A 14,540-nucleotide genomic window follows, 5' to 3' on the forward strand; every position below is an offset into this window, starting at 1 on the left:
CAACTCAGGTTAGCTGAGCACCAACCTTGTCCTGTCTTTGAATAACAGATAAATGAGTTGACTTGAGATGTTTTCATTTGAACTTCGTGGCACCTGTGCTTTTCCCTGCCTTCTACCCACAGCCCTGCCCAGCTGGCAGGAGGAAGGTCAGCAAAGCTGCTGATAAGAGGAGTATAAAGAGGCTTCGCTCCATGGCAAGGGGACAGTGGTCTACTCTGTCTCCGCAATGCTGCGTCTCCTGCTGTTTGCCTCCCTGGTCCTGTGTGGTAAGCGGATCACCCGGCCTGAGTTCTGAGGGAGGGGGACCTGAGCAGTGAGGGTCAGAGTCTCTAAGCCTGGGCTGGCTCTCTGTCTCAGAGGAAGGTGGGAAGCTGGGCCTAGCAAAAGCCTTTCCCTCCTGGAGGAAAAAAACAGGCAGGAGGAGCACCAGCGGTCCTTGCAGCACCTGCCCGGTGGCGGGTTCCTGCACCAAGGGGCAGAAAGACACCCTTGGGAGCTCCCCAAAACCCTCTTGGCTTCGAGACGCCCCCAGAAGGTGCCTGACTGGGTGTGCACTGCTGTCCACGGCTCCTGGAGAATCCTGCCAAAGGACAGGAAGGGTTTCCTGGGGACAGGAGGTGACCTCGAGCCAGGGAGGGGCCTAGGCGCCAGTGGGACCCTCGCCTGGCGGTTTGACATAGGTCTTCATGACAAGGCAGAGCGCTTGGACGCCCCAAAGAAGCAGAAGGCGCCCTGAGCTGTTTCCAAAGGAGGCCAGAGGGGCTCAGACAAGTCTGGGCTGGGCCCCCTGGCATGTCGGGGAGAGCTGAGAATCTGCAGACCAAGCTAACAGTCTTCACAGCAGAGCCGCCGCTCCCCACCCCCGGCCTGGCTGACCCTACGCTTAGTCATCACTCACTTTTCTTCCACCCACAAAGGACACAGCGCCCAGGACTTTCCAGAAACTAATGCGCGGGTGGTCGGAGGGACTGAGGTCCAGAGGAACGCTTGGCCGTCTCAGGTGGGTGTTCCCCCGCCCAGGCTCTCACCCCAACAAGACATGCTGTGTAAACCCCCCCCCCAAAAAAAAAAGCATTCACATGTGTATGTGTTTTTAGCAGCTCACTTGCTGTCCAATTCTGGAGTGTAAAGGTGTGTGGGACCAGACTGAGGTTGGACTGAGTGGGAGACACTGGAGGGAGTGAATTTATATGCCAGTCTCCTGGGCATGTGCTCAAACACGTGGGCATGTGTGAGAGAGAGGGAGACAGACAGACAGACAGACAGACACAGAGAGGTGCAGGAGTGCCACGGCACGAACGGTTTCTAGCCTTCCGCCATGTTTGTGGCACGGCCTCGTGTTCCTGCCACCGTGCTGCGTACCTCACGCTGGTGCCAACCCCTCGGCCTCCCCAGTGCTGAGAACAACAAACCAGTTGTTCACACAGGCCTTGAGGATTCACACTCAGGCTGTCAGGTTTGCACAGCAAGTGACTTCATCTGGGCGTCCGACTTTGTTCCTTCTTTCTGTGGTGTGAGGACTTGAACCCAGGACCTGGGTCACGCCCTGCAAGCACTCCTCCTCTGAGTTACCTCCTCGCCCCGCAAACCGCATTTGCTATTCCTGGGATGGCCTGTGTGACCTAGTCACAGCCTATGTGCCCGGTGGACCCAAGAGGCTCCACACTCCCTAACCACGTGCACGGGGGCTTAGGTCGCCACATCCTTGCCAGGGCAGTCGGGCTGACTCTGCAGATGTGAACGCGTAAGGCTGGCACGCCAGCTGTGGACAGGCTCGCGCGCAGGACTCTGCAATTACAGTGAAATTCAGCTCACAGCAGAGTGAGCCCAGATCTACCGTATAACATGGGAAAACCCACACTGGTCTGAAAAGAAAGAGTATCCCATGGTCGTTTGCGGTGAGAGGCCAGGGTATTTCTCGTGTGTTTTTCAAGACAGGGTTTCTCTGTGTAGCCCTGGCTGTCCTGGACCCGGTGGGCGGACCAGGCTGGCCTCGAACTCAGAGATCCGCCGTCCACTGCCGGCCAGGGGAGGTGGGCTTGCTGGGCCATGCCTGCAGGAAAGAGACCGTTTTGCAAGACGTCAGGAGTTTTGGCAGGACCCCGACCCAGCCCCGCTTTCTTCCTCCCACCTAGATCTCGCTGCAGTACCTGTCCGGGGGGTCATGGTACCACACGTGCGGAGGGACCCTCGTGCGCCGCAACTGGGTGATGACGGCCGCCCACTGCGTGGACAGGTGAGGCTCCCCCAGCCCTCGCCAGGGGGCCCTGGGTGTCGCTGGGGGAACAGCACAGAGAGGGTACAGGTTGTGTGCGCGCCTGTGTGTGTGTGCACGCGTGTGTGCGCGCGCGCGCGTGTGTGTGTGTGTGTGTGTATGTGCACGCATGTGTGCACGCGCCTGTGTGTGCACGCGTGTGTGTGTGTGTGTGTGTGTGCACGCCTGTGTGTGCGCGCCTGTGTGTGTGTGCACGCGTGTGTGGGCGCGCCTGTGTGCGCACGCGTGTGTGTGCGCGCGTGTGTGTGCGCGCGTGTGTGTGTGCACGCGTGTGTGGGCGCTCCTGTGTGCGCACGCGTGTGTGTGCGCGCGTGTGTGTGTGCACGCGTGTGTGGGCGCGCCTGTGTGCGCGCGCGCGCGCGCGCGGAGCCGCTGGGCTCATTTTCTCTTTTCCTCAAAGCCAGGTGCCCCGCGCACCGTCTAGTCCACCTCCGCCGCGAGCCTGACGCCCTGCAAATGCGCGGCCGATGGCACTCCCCGCGGCCACCGGCTGCTGCCCTCGGGTGCCCCGACGCTCGCGGGGTCCCTCGCGGCCTCCGGCGCCCCTCGGGTAGCCGCGTCCCTCCCGCGGGGCCGGACCCCCTTCAGGCTCCCGTCTCTCTGCAGCCAGATGACGTTCCGAGTGGTGGTGGGAGATCACAACCTGAGCCAGAACGACGGCACGGAGCAGTACGTGAGCGTGCAGAAGATCGTGGTGCACCCGAGCTGGAACAAGAACAACGTGGCTGCGGGGTAGGCGGGGCGGGGCGGGGCTGCGGGGTGGACTGCCGGCCCCGGGTCCGGTGCGGGCCAGAGGATTGCCTGAGACGTCCTCTGTGGCGTTCGAATCCTGGCCGTGTTGAGGAGGGCCCCGTGCCGCGCAGAAGGACGGGTGCTGGATTCGCACCCAGGACCGGAGCACACGGACCTGGGAGGGCCTGAGAGTGCCGGAAGGGCTTCCGGGTTTGTCTCGCGTGGATGGGTCCGCATCCCGCGGGGCCTTTCCTGTTTCACTGTCTCCGTTTCCCTGGGGGCGGTGTTCGGGTTCGGGTTGGGTGTTGGGTAACTCAGGCTGGCCTCAGGTAGCAGAGGTCGCCATCCCGCCTCAAGTGCCGGGGTCCCGGGCGGGTAGTCCACCCTTCCCCACACCTAGTCTTAAAGCGGGTTGTAAAGTTTTGGAGGGGCGATCTTAAGATGGTCGTCAGGGAGCAGCCCTCAGCGGGGCAGTCCTGCAGGCCCAGCACTTGAGAGGCGGATCAGGAGTTCAGAGTCGCTGTCACCCACGTAGCTCTGCCGCCTGCGCTTCTTCCGGTCCTGGCGGGTCTCCACCCACGGAGCGGAGCGGAGCCAGCCTGCAGTTCCGGCACGCGACCAGCAGGTGCTGCTGTCGTTCATCTAACGCCCTGCAGCTCCAGTGTGCGGGACCGCAGGCCTGAGCGGGTGCTGAACCGCAGGCCTGAGAGGGCTCTGAACCGCAGGCCTGAGCGGGTGCTGAACCGCAGGCCTGAGCGGTGCCGATCCAGCACGAGTGTGGAACCGCAGGCCTGAGCGGGCGCTGAACCGCAGGCCTGAGCGGGTGCTGAACCGCAGGCCTGAGCGGGTGCCGATCCAGCACGAGTGTGGAACCGCAGGCCTGAGAGGGTCTGAGCCGTCTTCTTTCCTCCTGCAGCTATGACATCGCCCTGCTGCGCTTGGCCCGGAGTGTCACACTCAATAACTACGTCCAGCTGGGTGTGCTGCCCCAGGAAGGGACCACCCTGCCCAACAACACTCCCTGCTACATCACAGGCTGGGGGAAAACCAGAAGTAAGCGGGCCTCACTCCCAGCGCGCGCGCACGCACACGCCCGAGCTTGGGTGGAGTGGCTGGCTGTCCGGGGCAGCTCCTTCTGTGGCCTAGGCGTTTGTAGCCAGGCACCAACAGCCTAGGCGAACGGCAGAGCGCATCGCTGACACATGAGGAAGAAGAGGCCGTGAGAACGTCGAATCTCGGGTTCACAGGCTCTCAGGGCTGAAGAGAAAAGGAAAAGGAAACCTTATCAGGGAGAGGATTTTGTGCTGGCCCATACTTTATACGTCAGGAAGTGGGTGCTGACCTCCACGGGCTGAGCAGAGACCTGGAGGCTGGAGGTGGAGTTGCAGGTCCCTGCCCTCCTCTCCTCCTCAGGGAATGGCCTCAGGCGGGAGAGCTGGGAGGGCTGTGAGCAGGCAGGGCTAGGAAGGGGCAACCTGAGAACCCGGCAGCCACAGGCAGGGTTTGGGCTTCTGGAGAGGAGTGGGGCCTTGCTGTGAGCAGAGTCTTTTGAAAGCCAGGGCAGACACAGGCTGGTAATCCAGCTCTCAGTGTGTGTGGTAGCACGGTGGTCCCACCACAGGAGCGGACTGTGATGATCTGCAGAAATGGCACCACATGCTAAGGCTGTGAGGACTCAGAAGAGCCAGACAAAGGAAAGCTATGCCACGCTCATTCTTCAAGTGATTCATTTGTATTTCTTTTAACTATAGGTACATGTATGTGCCTGCACATGTATGAATGTACATGTATGTGACTACACATGCATGAAACACAGGGCTTGTAGAGTTCAGGAGAGTGTTTGCCCAGATGGGTGCTAGGAGATGAGCTCAGGTCCTCTGCAAGAGCAGGAAGGGCCCTCAATCACGGAGCCATCTCTCCAACCACCGTAAACTCTTAGGAAGCAGAGGGAAGCTGACATTGGCTTAGTCCTCTGATCCAGCTCTCAGGGGGCTGAAGTAGGTGGAGCTCTGTGAGTTCAAGGCCAGTGTGTGCTATACAGTGGGTTCCAGGACAGCTATGGCTACATAGTGAGACTCTGTCTTAAGAAGAGGAGGAGGAGCAGGAGGAGAGGAAGGGGAATAAGGTACTGGCTGCTTGAGAGGCTGAAGCAGGGGGACTGGGAGTTTGTGGCTAGCCTGAGCTAATGAGGCTCCATCCCCCAAAAAAGGACAAGGAAGGGAGGTGGGAGGGATGACGGGTGGGGGTGGGTTTCTACAGTGCCCCCTTTGCTCTGCTGTCTGGTGGGGCTTCCTGTGTAAGAGCAGGACGAGCAGAAGGCTGTGGACGCTCTGCCATCACTTAGCTGTTATCCAGGGTGGGAGCAAGCAAAGGCAGGCCTGGGAGTTAGGGTTAGCGCCTGGGAGCAGCCAACCTGTGGTCCCGCCTGCAGAGGAGACCACAGCAGGCCGAGGGCAGCTGGCCAAGTTTAGGTCTCCAGGTCTCGGGCAGGTTTCGGGGGATGGGGAAGGGCTCTTCCCTGCGCTGACCTCCAGTGTGGTGTCCGCGCAGCCAACGGGCAGCTGTCCCAGACCCTGCAGCAGGCCTACCTGCCCAGCGTGGATTACAGCATCTGCTCCAGCTCCTCCTACTGGGGCTCCACCGTGAAGAGGAGCATGGTGTGTGCCGGCGGGGACGGGGTCCGCTCGGGGTGCCAGGTGAGCCCCGCGGCCTCAGGGTGTGTGCGGCGGGGACGGGGTCCGCTCGGGGTGCCAGGTGAGCCCCGCGGCCTCAGGGTGTGTGCGGCGGGGACGGGGTCCGCGCGGGGTGCCAGGTGAGCCCCGCGGCCTCAGGGTGTGTGCGGCGGGGACGGGGACACGCGGGGTGCCAGGAACATGGAAATGCCTCGCTCAGTGGCCGCGCCTCAGAAGCTCTGTGTGGCCTAACACGCCTGTGTTTACGTGTGTGTGTGTTCTTTAGAAGTTACTTGTGTTCTTCAGAGGCTCTTTTCGTGGACGCTGTGGGGATACCGGTAGTCAACTGTGTGGAGGGGGTTTCGGTCCCGTTAGCCCTCTTCCATGCTTTTCCACTGCTGCCCTTTACCCTGGCGCTGGCAGGGGCACCAGTGCGAGCAGCGGGACCCGTGCGAGACTCTCTTACCATCTCTCTCCCACAGTACAGAGGCTTCTCTGTTCGGACCAGATGAACCCACAGGAAACCACATGACGGGTCTCGGCGCGCTGTTCTCTTTCACAGGCAGGGAACTGTGCTGGGTGCTGGGGACACACGGAGGGTTAGCAAGAGCAGTGTGCCCGGATAGTCAAGACCTCGCTGTGCTAGAGTCAGGAAAGGGTCACCTTCCTGGAGGAGACAGTGGGACCCCAGGGAGCCGTGAAGGGTAAGGAGAGTGAGCCAGGGGAAAAAGGAAGAGTCACCCTGAAGAAGGGAGCAGCATGGAGAAGAGCATCGGGCCTAGAGCACCCAGACACTGACCGGGCTTTCCCTCCCGCTGGGACGGAGCTGAGAGCAGAGGCTCCTCAGCCGCGTCCAGCCTGCCGCCTGGATCTGTATGGCCTGTGGGCTACTGGTTATGGTTATAACCTTTGGAGATTTTTTTTTTTTTTTTTTTAATGAAAAGGACAGTATTTCAGCTGGTGGGCATGGAGCACAGGCATCAAGCTCTGGGTTCCATCAGTGTCACGAAATAGCGGAGCGTGCCTATAACTCCTAGGGAGGTAGAGGACAGAGGCTCATCTTGGGCTACAAAGCCAGCTGAAGGCCAGGCCGGCGTACACGAGATCCCATCTTGAGAACAGAATAAAATAAAATAGAGCTTGGGAGAGAGGCAGGTGAGATGCCCTTGAGAATAAGCGTGACCCTTCACCCCGAGGAGAAGCTGCGGGAGAGTGAGAGAGGAGTGGGGCGTTGGGAAGGCCTACAAGAACACAATGCTTGAACTCTTCAGGGCTGGGTGGAAGACAGAAAGCTCGTCCAGAACTGAGAAAGAGCTGCAGACAGAAGAGAAGAGCATGCAATGAGGGTCCTCAAAACCTAGGGAAGACTCGCAGGCCATTCCGTAACCGGAGCTGCAACAGATGGATGAGAGCTGTAGGCAGCTAATTTGGCAGCTGTTTGTCATAGCAAGAACATCTGTAGATGGTGAGGGCAGGCGCACAACTGACAAGGAGAAAAAGATATTCCTCAGGGAACGTGGCTCACTCTCCAAGAACCTCGGATGAGGGAGATAGACAGACACGGTCTGGGGTATGAGGCAGACGGCATAGAAAGATGGACCTTCAATGGGGAGAAAATGGAGGATGACCAGAGACAGAGAAGGTCTCCTGGAGAGGGAGGAGGGGGTACAATGGAGGGCCCGTGATCCCAGTAAGGAAGACAGAGTTAGAAGCCAGAGCCCAGGGGGAGCTGGCTTTAACTGGCGGTGAGGTGTTTCCTGAAAGTGGACGGGTTTGCCGGCCGGCCGGCCAGCCTCAAGTTGGCAGGTGTTCTGTTTTATTGCTTCTGGTTACTCATGAACCAGGCAGTCAACTTGAGTGCGGAAAATGAAGGCGCAAAGGTTGCCCGAGCCTAGGATAACTAAAGTGAATGGGGAAAGGATTATCCTCCCAGACTGGCGTCCGCTTCCCTCTTTCTCGTAGACCTGGTTAAAGGGAACAGATCAGTTCCAGGCTGTCTTTTCTACTTGACTGGCAATGGCACAGGAATGCAGTTTGATTGCAGGGCCCCAGCTTTGTGGAAAAGGAAGCAGAGCTGCAGGAGACTGCCAGGCTGGTTAGAACAGCCCAGAAGGGATCAAAGGGATTTTGTGAACCCAAAGAAGCACAGGGAGCAAAGCAGCCACCGCTTTCGCAATTTTTATTGTCAAAACTTAAACACTATGACTCTGGGCATGACCATGTGTGTCTTTAATCCCAGCATTTTGAACGCACAAGCAGGTAGACATCCCCGTTCAAGGCCAGCCTGGTCTACATAGCGAATTCCAGGCCAGCCAGAGGTACACAGTAAGACCCTGTCTCAGAATAAAAACCAACAATAATAGTAATAATAATAATAATGATAATAATAATAATATGATGATGATAAGGATGATAAGGATGATGATGTTGGTGGTGAGGATGGTGATGATGACGGTGATGATGATGATGATGATAATCACAATGGTAATGGTGCCCTAAGAGAGAGACAGACAGACTTCTGCACGGTACAGCACCCTCTAGATCTTCAGCAGCCAGCTACACCTGTCACTTGGGTCCAGCCTTCCTGACCTAACTCACAATCCCCTGTTCTCAAACACAAGAGATTTTATTTCTCCAAATTGATAAGTCTTTGAACCGAATGTGTTTCTGAATCCTTTCTGACCGGAGGTCCCTGGATAGTGGGCTTTGGGGCTTTCAGAGGCCTGAGTCCTGTTCTGCTCAGACAGGATCCAGCGGGTCTCCCTGGCTTCAGCCCATGCCTCGCGCTCCGTTCTTTCCCAGCGGCCCCCTCTGACCTAAGTCTTCAGCCACACCCCCACCTCTCCAGCCTCACTGTCTCCTCAGTTAGCATAATGCAATAGTGTTGCACACACACCATCGTCTTCCATTAGCTCTGAGATAGCCTCAAAGCATTGGTGGGGTCTGGTGGAGAGATGATGGTTGCCTGGCAGCTCAGTCTTTCCTAACTCCAGTTCCAGGGGATCTGACGCCCTCTTCTGTACGCAAACATGGTGAACAGACATACATGCAGACAAACACATACACGCAGGATAAAGCTGTTTTCTCCCTTAATTTGTTAGGGCTGGATAGGAAGGTGTAGCTTTCTTTGTCTGAGTACACTCACCTGAAAACATTATCCTTTCCTAGGTAAGTGGGGTTGCAATGAGCTCCTTAAAGAATCGGCTCCAGTTGGATTTTGTTGGTCACTTTCCCCAGTTCTTCTTTGTGTGTTTATCTTCTGTGTGTGTGTGTGTGTGTATGTGTGTGTGTGCAAGTGTGTGTGTTTATCTTCTGTGTGTGCAAGTGTGTGTGTGTTTATCTTCTGTGTGTGTGTGTGTATCTTCTGTGTGTGTGTGTGTGTTTATCTTCTGTGTGTGTGTGTTTATCTTCTGTGTGTGTGAGTATCTGGGGATAGTGGCCAGAACTAAAAAAAGTTTGTTTTTTTTTTGTTTTTGTTTTTGTTTTTCGAGACAGGGTCTCAACATGTATCCTTGGCTATCCTGGACTCACTTCGTAGCCCAGGCTGGCCTCAGACTCTCAGAGCTCCACCTGCCTCTGCCTCCCGAGTGCTGGGATCACAGGTGTGGCCACCGTGGCCTGGGTTTTAGTGGTGCTCTCCGGGCACCGTCCACCTTTATTTTTGAGGCGAGCTCTCTCACTATCCTGTAATTCTCAAAATAAGCTGGGACCCAGGATCCACCTGTCTCCACCCCCGCCCCTCCCCAGCACTGAGATTACAAGTGAGTGGTTCTATGCAGGGCTTTTTTATTGTTTTTAACCTGGGTTCTGAGGATCAAATTCTGGTCTTCACCCTTTAACCTCACAGGCTGAGCGATCTCTCAGCCTCCTGTTCTTTTTAAGTCTAATCTCTATTGATGCTGAAGCTGCTGCTGGTGTTGGCCACAGCACCGCTCCCTCCCAGAAGAGCACCACTCTCCGCTAATCGTTTTGATTAGAAACTCTCTGTGTAGCTCAAACTGGTCTGGAATCACTGTGTAACTCAAACTAGCCTCAAACCCACAGTTCCCTAAATTGCAGGATTACAGGCCTGCACAGCTCCGCAGGCACCCACGTACATACACGTTATGAAAAATTACAAATAAAACAAGCTCAGGCCTCAAAAAAAATAATTAAAGGAAAAGTATGTATGGGTCCTGTGCCTGGGTCTCACACCTGCAGAGGCCAGAGAAGGCATAGATTTCCTGGAACCAGCGTTAAGGGTACAAGCCACCAGGTGGGCGGCCTTAACTCCTGGGTTATCTCTCCAGCCCCCACGAGGCCCTGTCTAGAGAAGGGGGGAGGGAGGAGAAAAGTGACAAAAGCCCCAGGCTCCGTTTCTAGCCTCCCCAGCAAGTACTCTAGCCTGCTGGCAAACTGGCTCAGCAATAGCTGACAGCCTGAGTTCAGGCCTCAGGACACACAGGAGAGAGCCAACTCCTGAAGGTTGCCCTCTGACCCCCATGCAGGAAGAGCAGCAGGGATGTAAAACTGCAGCCCCCATCCACCTCACCCCACTCCCACCCACCCCCACCCTTCCCCACCCCTGCCCACATCCACCCCCACCCACCCCTGACACAGTGAAATCCAGTTCAGAGTTCCACTTCCTTTGCATCCACACAATGGAAGTCTGTCCTTCCTTTACACACACACACACACACACACACACTCACACACACACCCCTGACAGCATTCATTCATGTCCTGCCTTGGATTATGGCTTCAATCTCTCACACACTAGGGGGGATATTGTCTTACTATGACCTTTCCTTTCCACAATGGTGCTCAGAACTTTAAATCTAATTTCCCTTCTCTTCTCTCTCTCTCTCTCTCTCTCTCTCTCTCTCTCTCTCTCTCACTCTCTGTGTGTGTGTGTGTGTGTGTGTGTGTGTACGCAGTGGGAAGGAAATGGGTGCACAGTGGGGAGGAGTGAGCTGCAGTTGTGGAATCCGCCTCTCTCCCCAGCAGGGTGATTCTGGAGGCCCCTGCATCTGTGTGTGTGTGTCTGTCTGTCTGTCTGTGCGCGCGCCCAGGTGCACAGTGGGGAGGAGTGAGCTGCAGTTGTGGAATCCGCCTCTCTCCCCAGCAGGGTGATTCTGGAGGCCCCTGCATCTGTGTGTGTGTGTCTGTCTGTCTGTCTGTGCGCGCGCCCAGGTGCACAGTGGGGAGGAGTGAGCTGCAGTTGTGGAATCCGCCTCTCTCCCCGGCAGGGTGATTCTGGAGGCCCCTGCATCTGTGTGTGTGTGTGTGTGTGTGTGTGTGTGTGTGTGTGTGTATGTGTGTGTATGCAGTGGGAAGGAAATGAGTGGTCTCTCTTCCCGGCAGGGTGATTCTGGAGGGCCCCTGCACTGCCTGGTGAATGGCCAGTATTCTGTCCATGGGGTGACCAGCTTCGTGTCCAGTATGGGCTGTAACGTCTCCAGGAAGCCCACAGTCTTCACCCGCGTCTCTGCATACATCTCCTGGATGAATAACGTGAGTCCTGGAGTTGATCTCTGCCCATCCAGGCCCTGGCTGGGTTAGGCAGGAAAATCCAGGCTGGGAAGCCATTGTCTTCCCTAGTTCCCCGCCTCCCTCGGAAGAGGCTCCTCTCCTGACCTTACAGCCAGGCAGAGCTCCCCTCCCCTCCCCACCCCAGGAGCACACCAAGAAGGGCTAGCTGCACAGAGTTCCGTCCCCACACCCACCTCTCCCTTAAGCTCTTCCTCATTCCCACTTGTGAGAGATGCCGTGCTGAAGGGTCAGGTGGCTGTTCAGAGTGAAGCCACACTGTGCCTTCCGGCCATCAGACACACTCCGGAGCCTTGTCACACTAACCTGGCTCACAGCCATTTTCTGAGCTGCCCCTGCTCACGCTGGGCGTTCAGCTAACGCTGTCGTGAAGCCTGCCTTCTGCGGCCCAGCACTGCCATGCTCAACTAGAAGCCTCGAGGAAAGGGAAAAGGAAGTGGACAAGGTCACCGACTGCGAACCTGTCTTTCCCCCTTTAGGTCATCGCCTACAACTGAGCGCTTTCCTGAGTCCACTGGCCTTTCCAAGATGGACTAGGGCTGGGGTCAGCACTCAGTGGCCAGGCACCTGTCTGACAGGTGTGAGGCCCTGGGTCGGGGGAGGGCAGAGAAGAGCTGCTGGTGTGCCCAGTGGTAGCAGCAAAGGTAGGGGTTAATGAAAAACAATTCTGAGACCATTGAGCCAGAAACAGAAAGGCAAATAAAACAGAATATATTATCATATTGTGTGTTTGTGTTTATAATTAAGCCCCCTACAGGAAATAGAGTTGAAGGACCTGAGATGGATTTCACCACAGCCACGGCCTGGTTCTTCCCCTTGCTCTGTATTTAGAGAAAGTGCTGACTCCAAGCTCCTGGATGGCAGGCTGCCCTAGAGATACCGGATTAGGCCAGAGCCAGCAGACTAAGGGAGTAGAAGCAGAGGCGGAAGGACAGGGAGCAGGAAAGAAACTAAACAAAGACAAGAAATAGCTGGGAGAAAGACAGAGACCAAAAAGGAAAAGGCGGCCTCTCAGGGCTGGAGTTAAGCGTGAATCGGCACTTTACAGTGGGACTAAAATAGACAGCTGGATCCGGTCTCCAAAACCACACACATCTGGGAAGCTGATAACCGTGCTATGCCGGGTCAGGGCTCAGTGTGTCAAGAGTGGCCTAGGGGGAACAAGGGGGAACTGAAAGTTCTGGAGGATGAGAAGCAGCTTTTCACAGCAATCACTAAAGGGCAGATGTGAGGGGCAGGGAGACTGGCTGAGGCAGGTCCCCCGCACCAAAGGCCCCCACCCTGAGGACCCTCCGCAAAGGTAGAGCTGGATCCGTGGCTTTGCAAGGAAGGATTTCAGGGCAGTGAGGCGGACTTAGTTTACCAAGTAGACACGCTGGGGCCACAAGCTTTAGACCTTAGTGCTGGCATTTGGCGACAGCACATGACAGGAGCAATACAGGTCCAATGTGGGTGTGGCGTCTCCACTCAGCCCCACTTCGTGTCTTTAACATGGCCGACTACATATTTATGTAACATATAACGATTATTGCTCTCTAAGCTATATTGCTTAAAAGATGTAATTCACAACCAAGTTTAAAGATTAAACAAAGCTGGCTGAAGAGACGGCTCCGCAGTTAAGGCCTCCTGCTGCTCTTCCAGCGCCCCAGATTCAGGTCCCACCCACAAGGCGGCCCACAACCACCTGCAGCTGCAGCAGCACAGGGTCCAAAACCCTCTTCTGGCAGAAGACTTCCATATAAAACATGGACTTTTATATAAAACAGACAGACTTCCGCATAAAAATAAAACAAATCTTAAAAAAAACAAACAGGGCTCAAAAATCAAAACATATATGTGATTTGGTTTACTTATTTTTCTTATGCGGAAGAATTTCTTTTGGCAAAGGAAACTGTTAGGTGGTTTTATGAGGTTGAGGGATGAGAAACGCAAACTAGCTAAAGCCAGGGCCACAGTCCAGTCCCAAACGGGCACAGTTTGTTGTTAGTTGTGTGTGTGCACTCTTTCTCTCTCTTCCCCCTCCCTCTCCCTCCCTCCCCCTCCCTCTCCCTCCTTCCCTCTCTGAGGGTCTATACTATGTAACCCTGTCTAGCTGAGAACTCACTGTGTCGACTGAGCCAGGCCCAGCATTTACCCGGTTTTTCCGCTTAGTTTACTCTCGCGGTTGCTTATGCTAACACTGGGTGACGTAGCATCCGTGCCAGCTCTCAAGATTATGGTGTCGAACAGAGTTTCTTAGTCAGGCGTAGCAGTGCACACCCGGGATCCATCTCCCGGGAGGCTGAGTCCAGGCCAGCGTGGGCTGCAGGTGAGGCCCTGTCTCAAGCACGGAATAAGAAAGTCAGGAGTCCCCTGTGGCAGTCGGGCCTCTCTGCTGACGTTCTGAGAAGTCCTGAGTGAGGCAGGCATCGGGCCTCTGCTAATGGCACCCCGGCTGCCGTTTCCACCTTCTCCCAGCACCTCAACAAGACCAACAATCTCTGGCTTTCTCTGCTCCTCTATAGGAGCACCATTGTCCTAACCTGCCTCTCCCAGGCCATCACCAGAGCTAGCATCCATCCCCTAAGCACCTATTGCTTGAAACACCTGTCTCCGTCTCTACAAATGAACTGAGCAAATTACAGTACAGTCACCTGATCGATCGCCAATCTACGTCCACACTAAGGACCTGAGGCCAGAGCTGTCTTTCCTGCCTGGCTTCCTAAAGCACTGCAGTGCCTGCTATGGAGTGCTGTGTCTATTTGGGTGAAAGAAATGGAAAACAGTAGCCGGCAATTTGTGGCCAGCCTCTGGCCTCCCTCTTCATTCTTCCACGGGAGGCCGATTATGACTTCTTTCTCTCCCTGAGGCGGTTTTACCAGCTCTCCAAGATTCTGGAATAAATGGCTCCCCAAACCCAATGTCCATCCATACTTTCCAGCTATCCAGCTAAGCAGTCAGTGGTAACTTCATTGGAAGACCTAGCTCCGGGAGAAACCATAGTTGTTATCTCTGTATTCCCGCCCCAATTTGCATAATCTGTGTCTAAATTCACATTTTGTGTCCATCTTATTTATTACTGCGTTTTGACTAGAAAGGCTTCCTCTCCATCGCCCAGTTCAGGCTCCTCCCCTACTCTCCTCCTTAGCACTTTATTAATGGCACCCCTTTCCTGAGGACCCCATCTCTCTAGTCTTTCTCCCTTTCAGATCCAGATCTGAGTTGTGCATCTTCTGCACTCTGTCCCTACAATTTCCAGGCTTAGTGCCAGCCAGCAACAACCCAGGCAGAGACGGAGCCAGTCTGCATCAGTCCTCTGCAGCTGATAGGTGACCTCTGACCCACAAACTTCC

The 14,540-nt window shown here is 55.8% G+C and overlaps 1 protein-coding gene across 2 annotated transcripts; it reads left to right on the forward strand.

Moving 5' to 3' along the window:
• The first annotated feature begins 155 nt into the window (after positions 1-155).
• On the forward strand, positions 156-11,928 carry Cela1 (chymotrypsin like elastase 1). 2 transcript variants are annotated; one of them, XM_021658798.2, is made up of 8 exons: positions 156-266; positions 918-1,000; positions 2,136-2,236; positions 2,882-3,007; positions 3,924-4,060; positions 5,558-5,703; positions 11,023-11,172; positions 11,688-11,928. In XM_021658798.2, exons 1-8 carry the CDS (start codon positions 227-229, stop codon positions 11,703-11,705), a joined length of 801 nt encoding a protein of 266 aa, XP_021514473.1. In that variant the 5' UTR covers positions 156-226; the 3' UTR covers positions 11,706-11,928. The 2 variants fall into 2 exon arrangements, with proteins under 2 accessions (XP_021514473.1, XP_060244582.1); XM_060388599.1 differs by lacking the exons at positions 11,023-11,172; positions 11,688-11,928 and adding an exon at positions 10,666-10,982.
• The last annotated feature ends 2,612 nt before the right edge of the window (positions 11,929-14,540 follow it).

The sequence above is a fragment of the Meriones unguiculatus genome, chromosome 8 (assembly GCF_030254825.1).
Source record: "Meriones unguiculatus strain TT.TT164.6M chromosome 8, Bangor_MerUng_6.1, whole genome shotgun sequence".
Lineage (NCBI taxonomy): Eukaryota > Metazoa > Chordata > Mammalia > Rodentia > Muridae > Meriones > Meriones unguiculatus.

Bases quoted from the DNA above. Each gene is read 5' to 3' on its own strand.
- Cela1 (XM_021658798.2), top strand. From the start codon at position 227: ATGCTGCGTCTCCTGCTGTTTGCCTCCCTGGTCCTGTGTG. The intron at 4,061-5,557 runs GTAAGCGGGCCT...GTGTCCGCGCAG, and splicing joins AGGCTGGGGGAAAACCAGAA to CCAACGGGCAGCTGTCCCAG. The intron at 5,704-11,022 runs GTGAGCCCCGCG...TCTTCCCGGCAG, and splicing joins GGGTCCGCTCGGGGTGCCAG to GGTGATTCTGGAGGGCCCCT.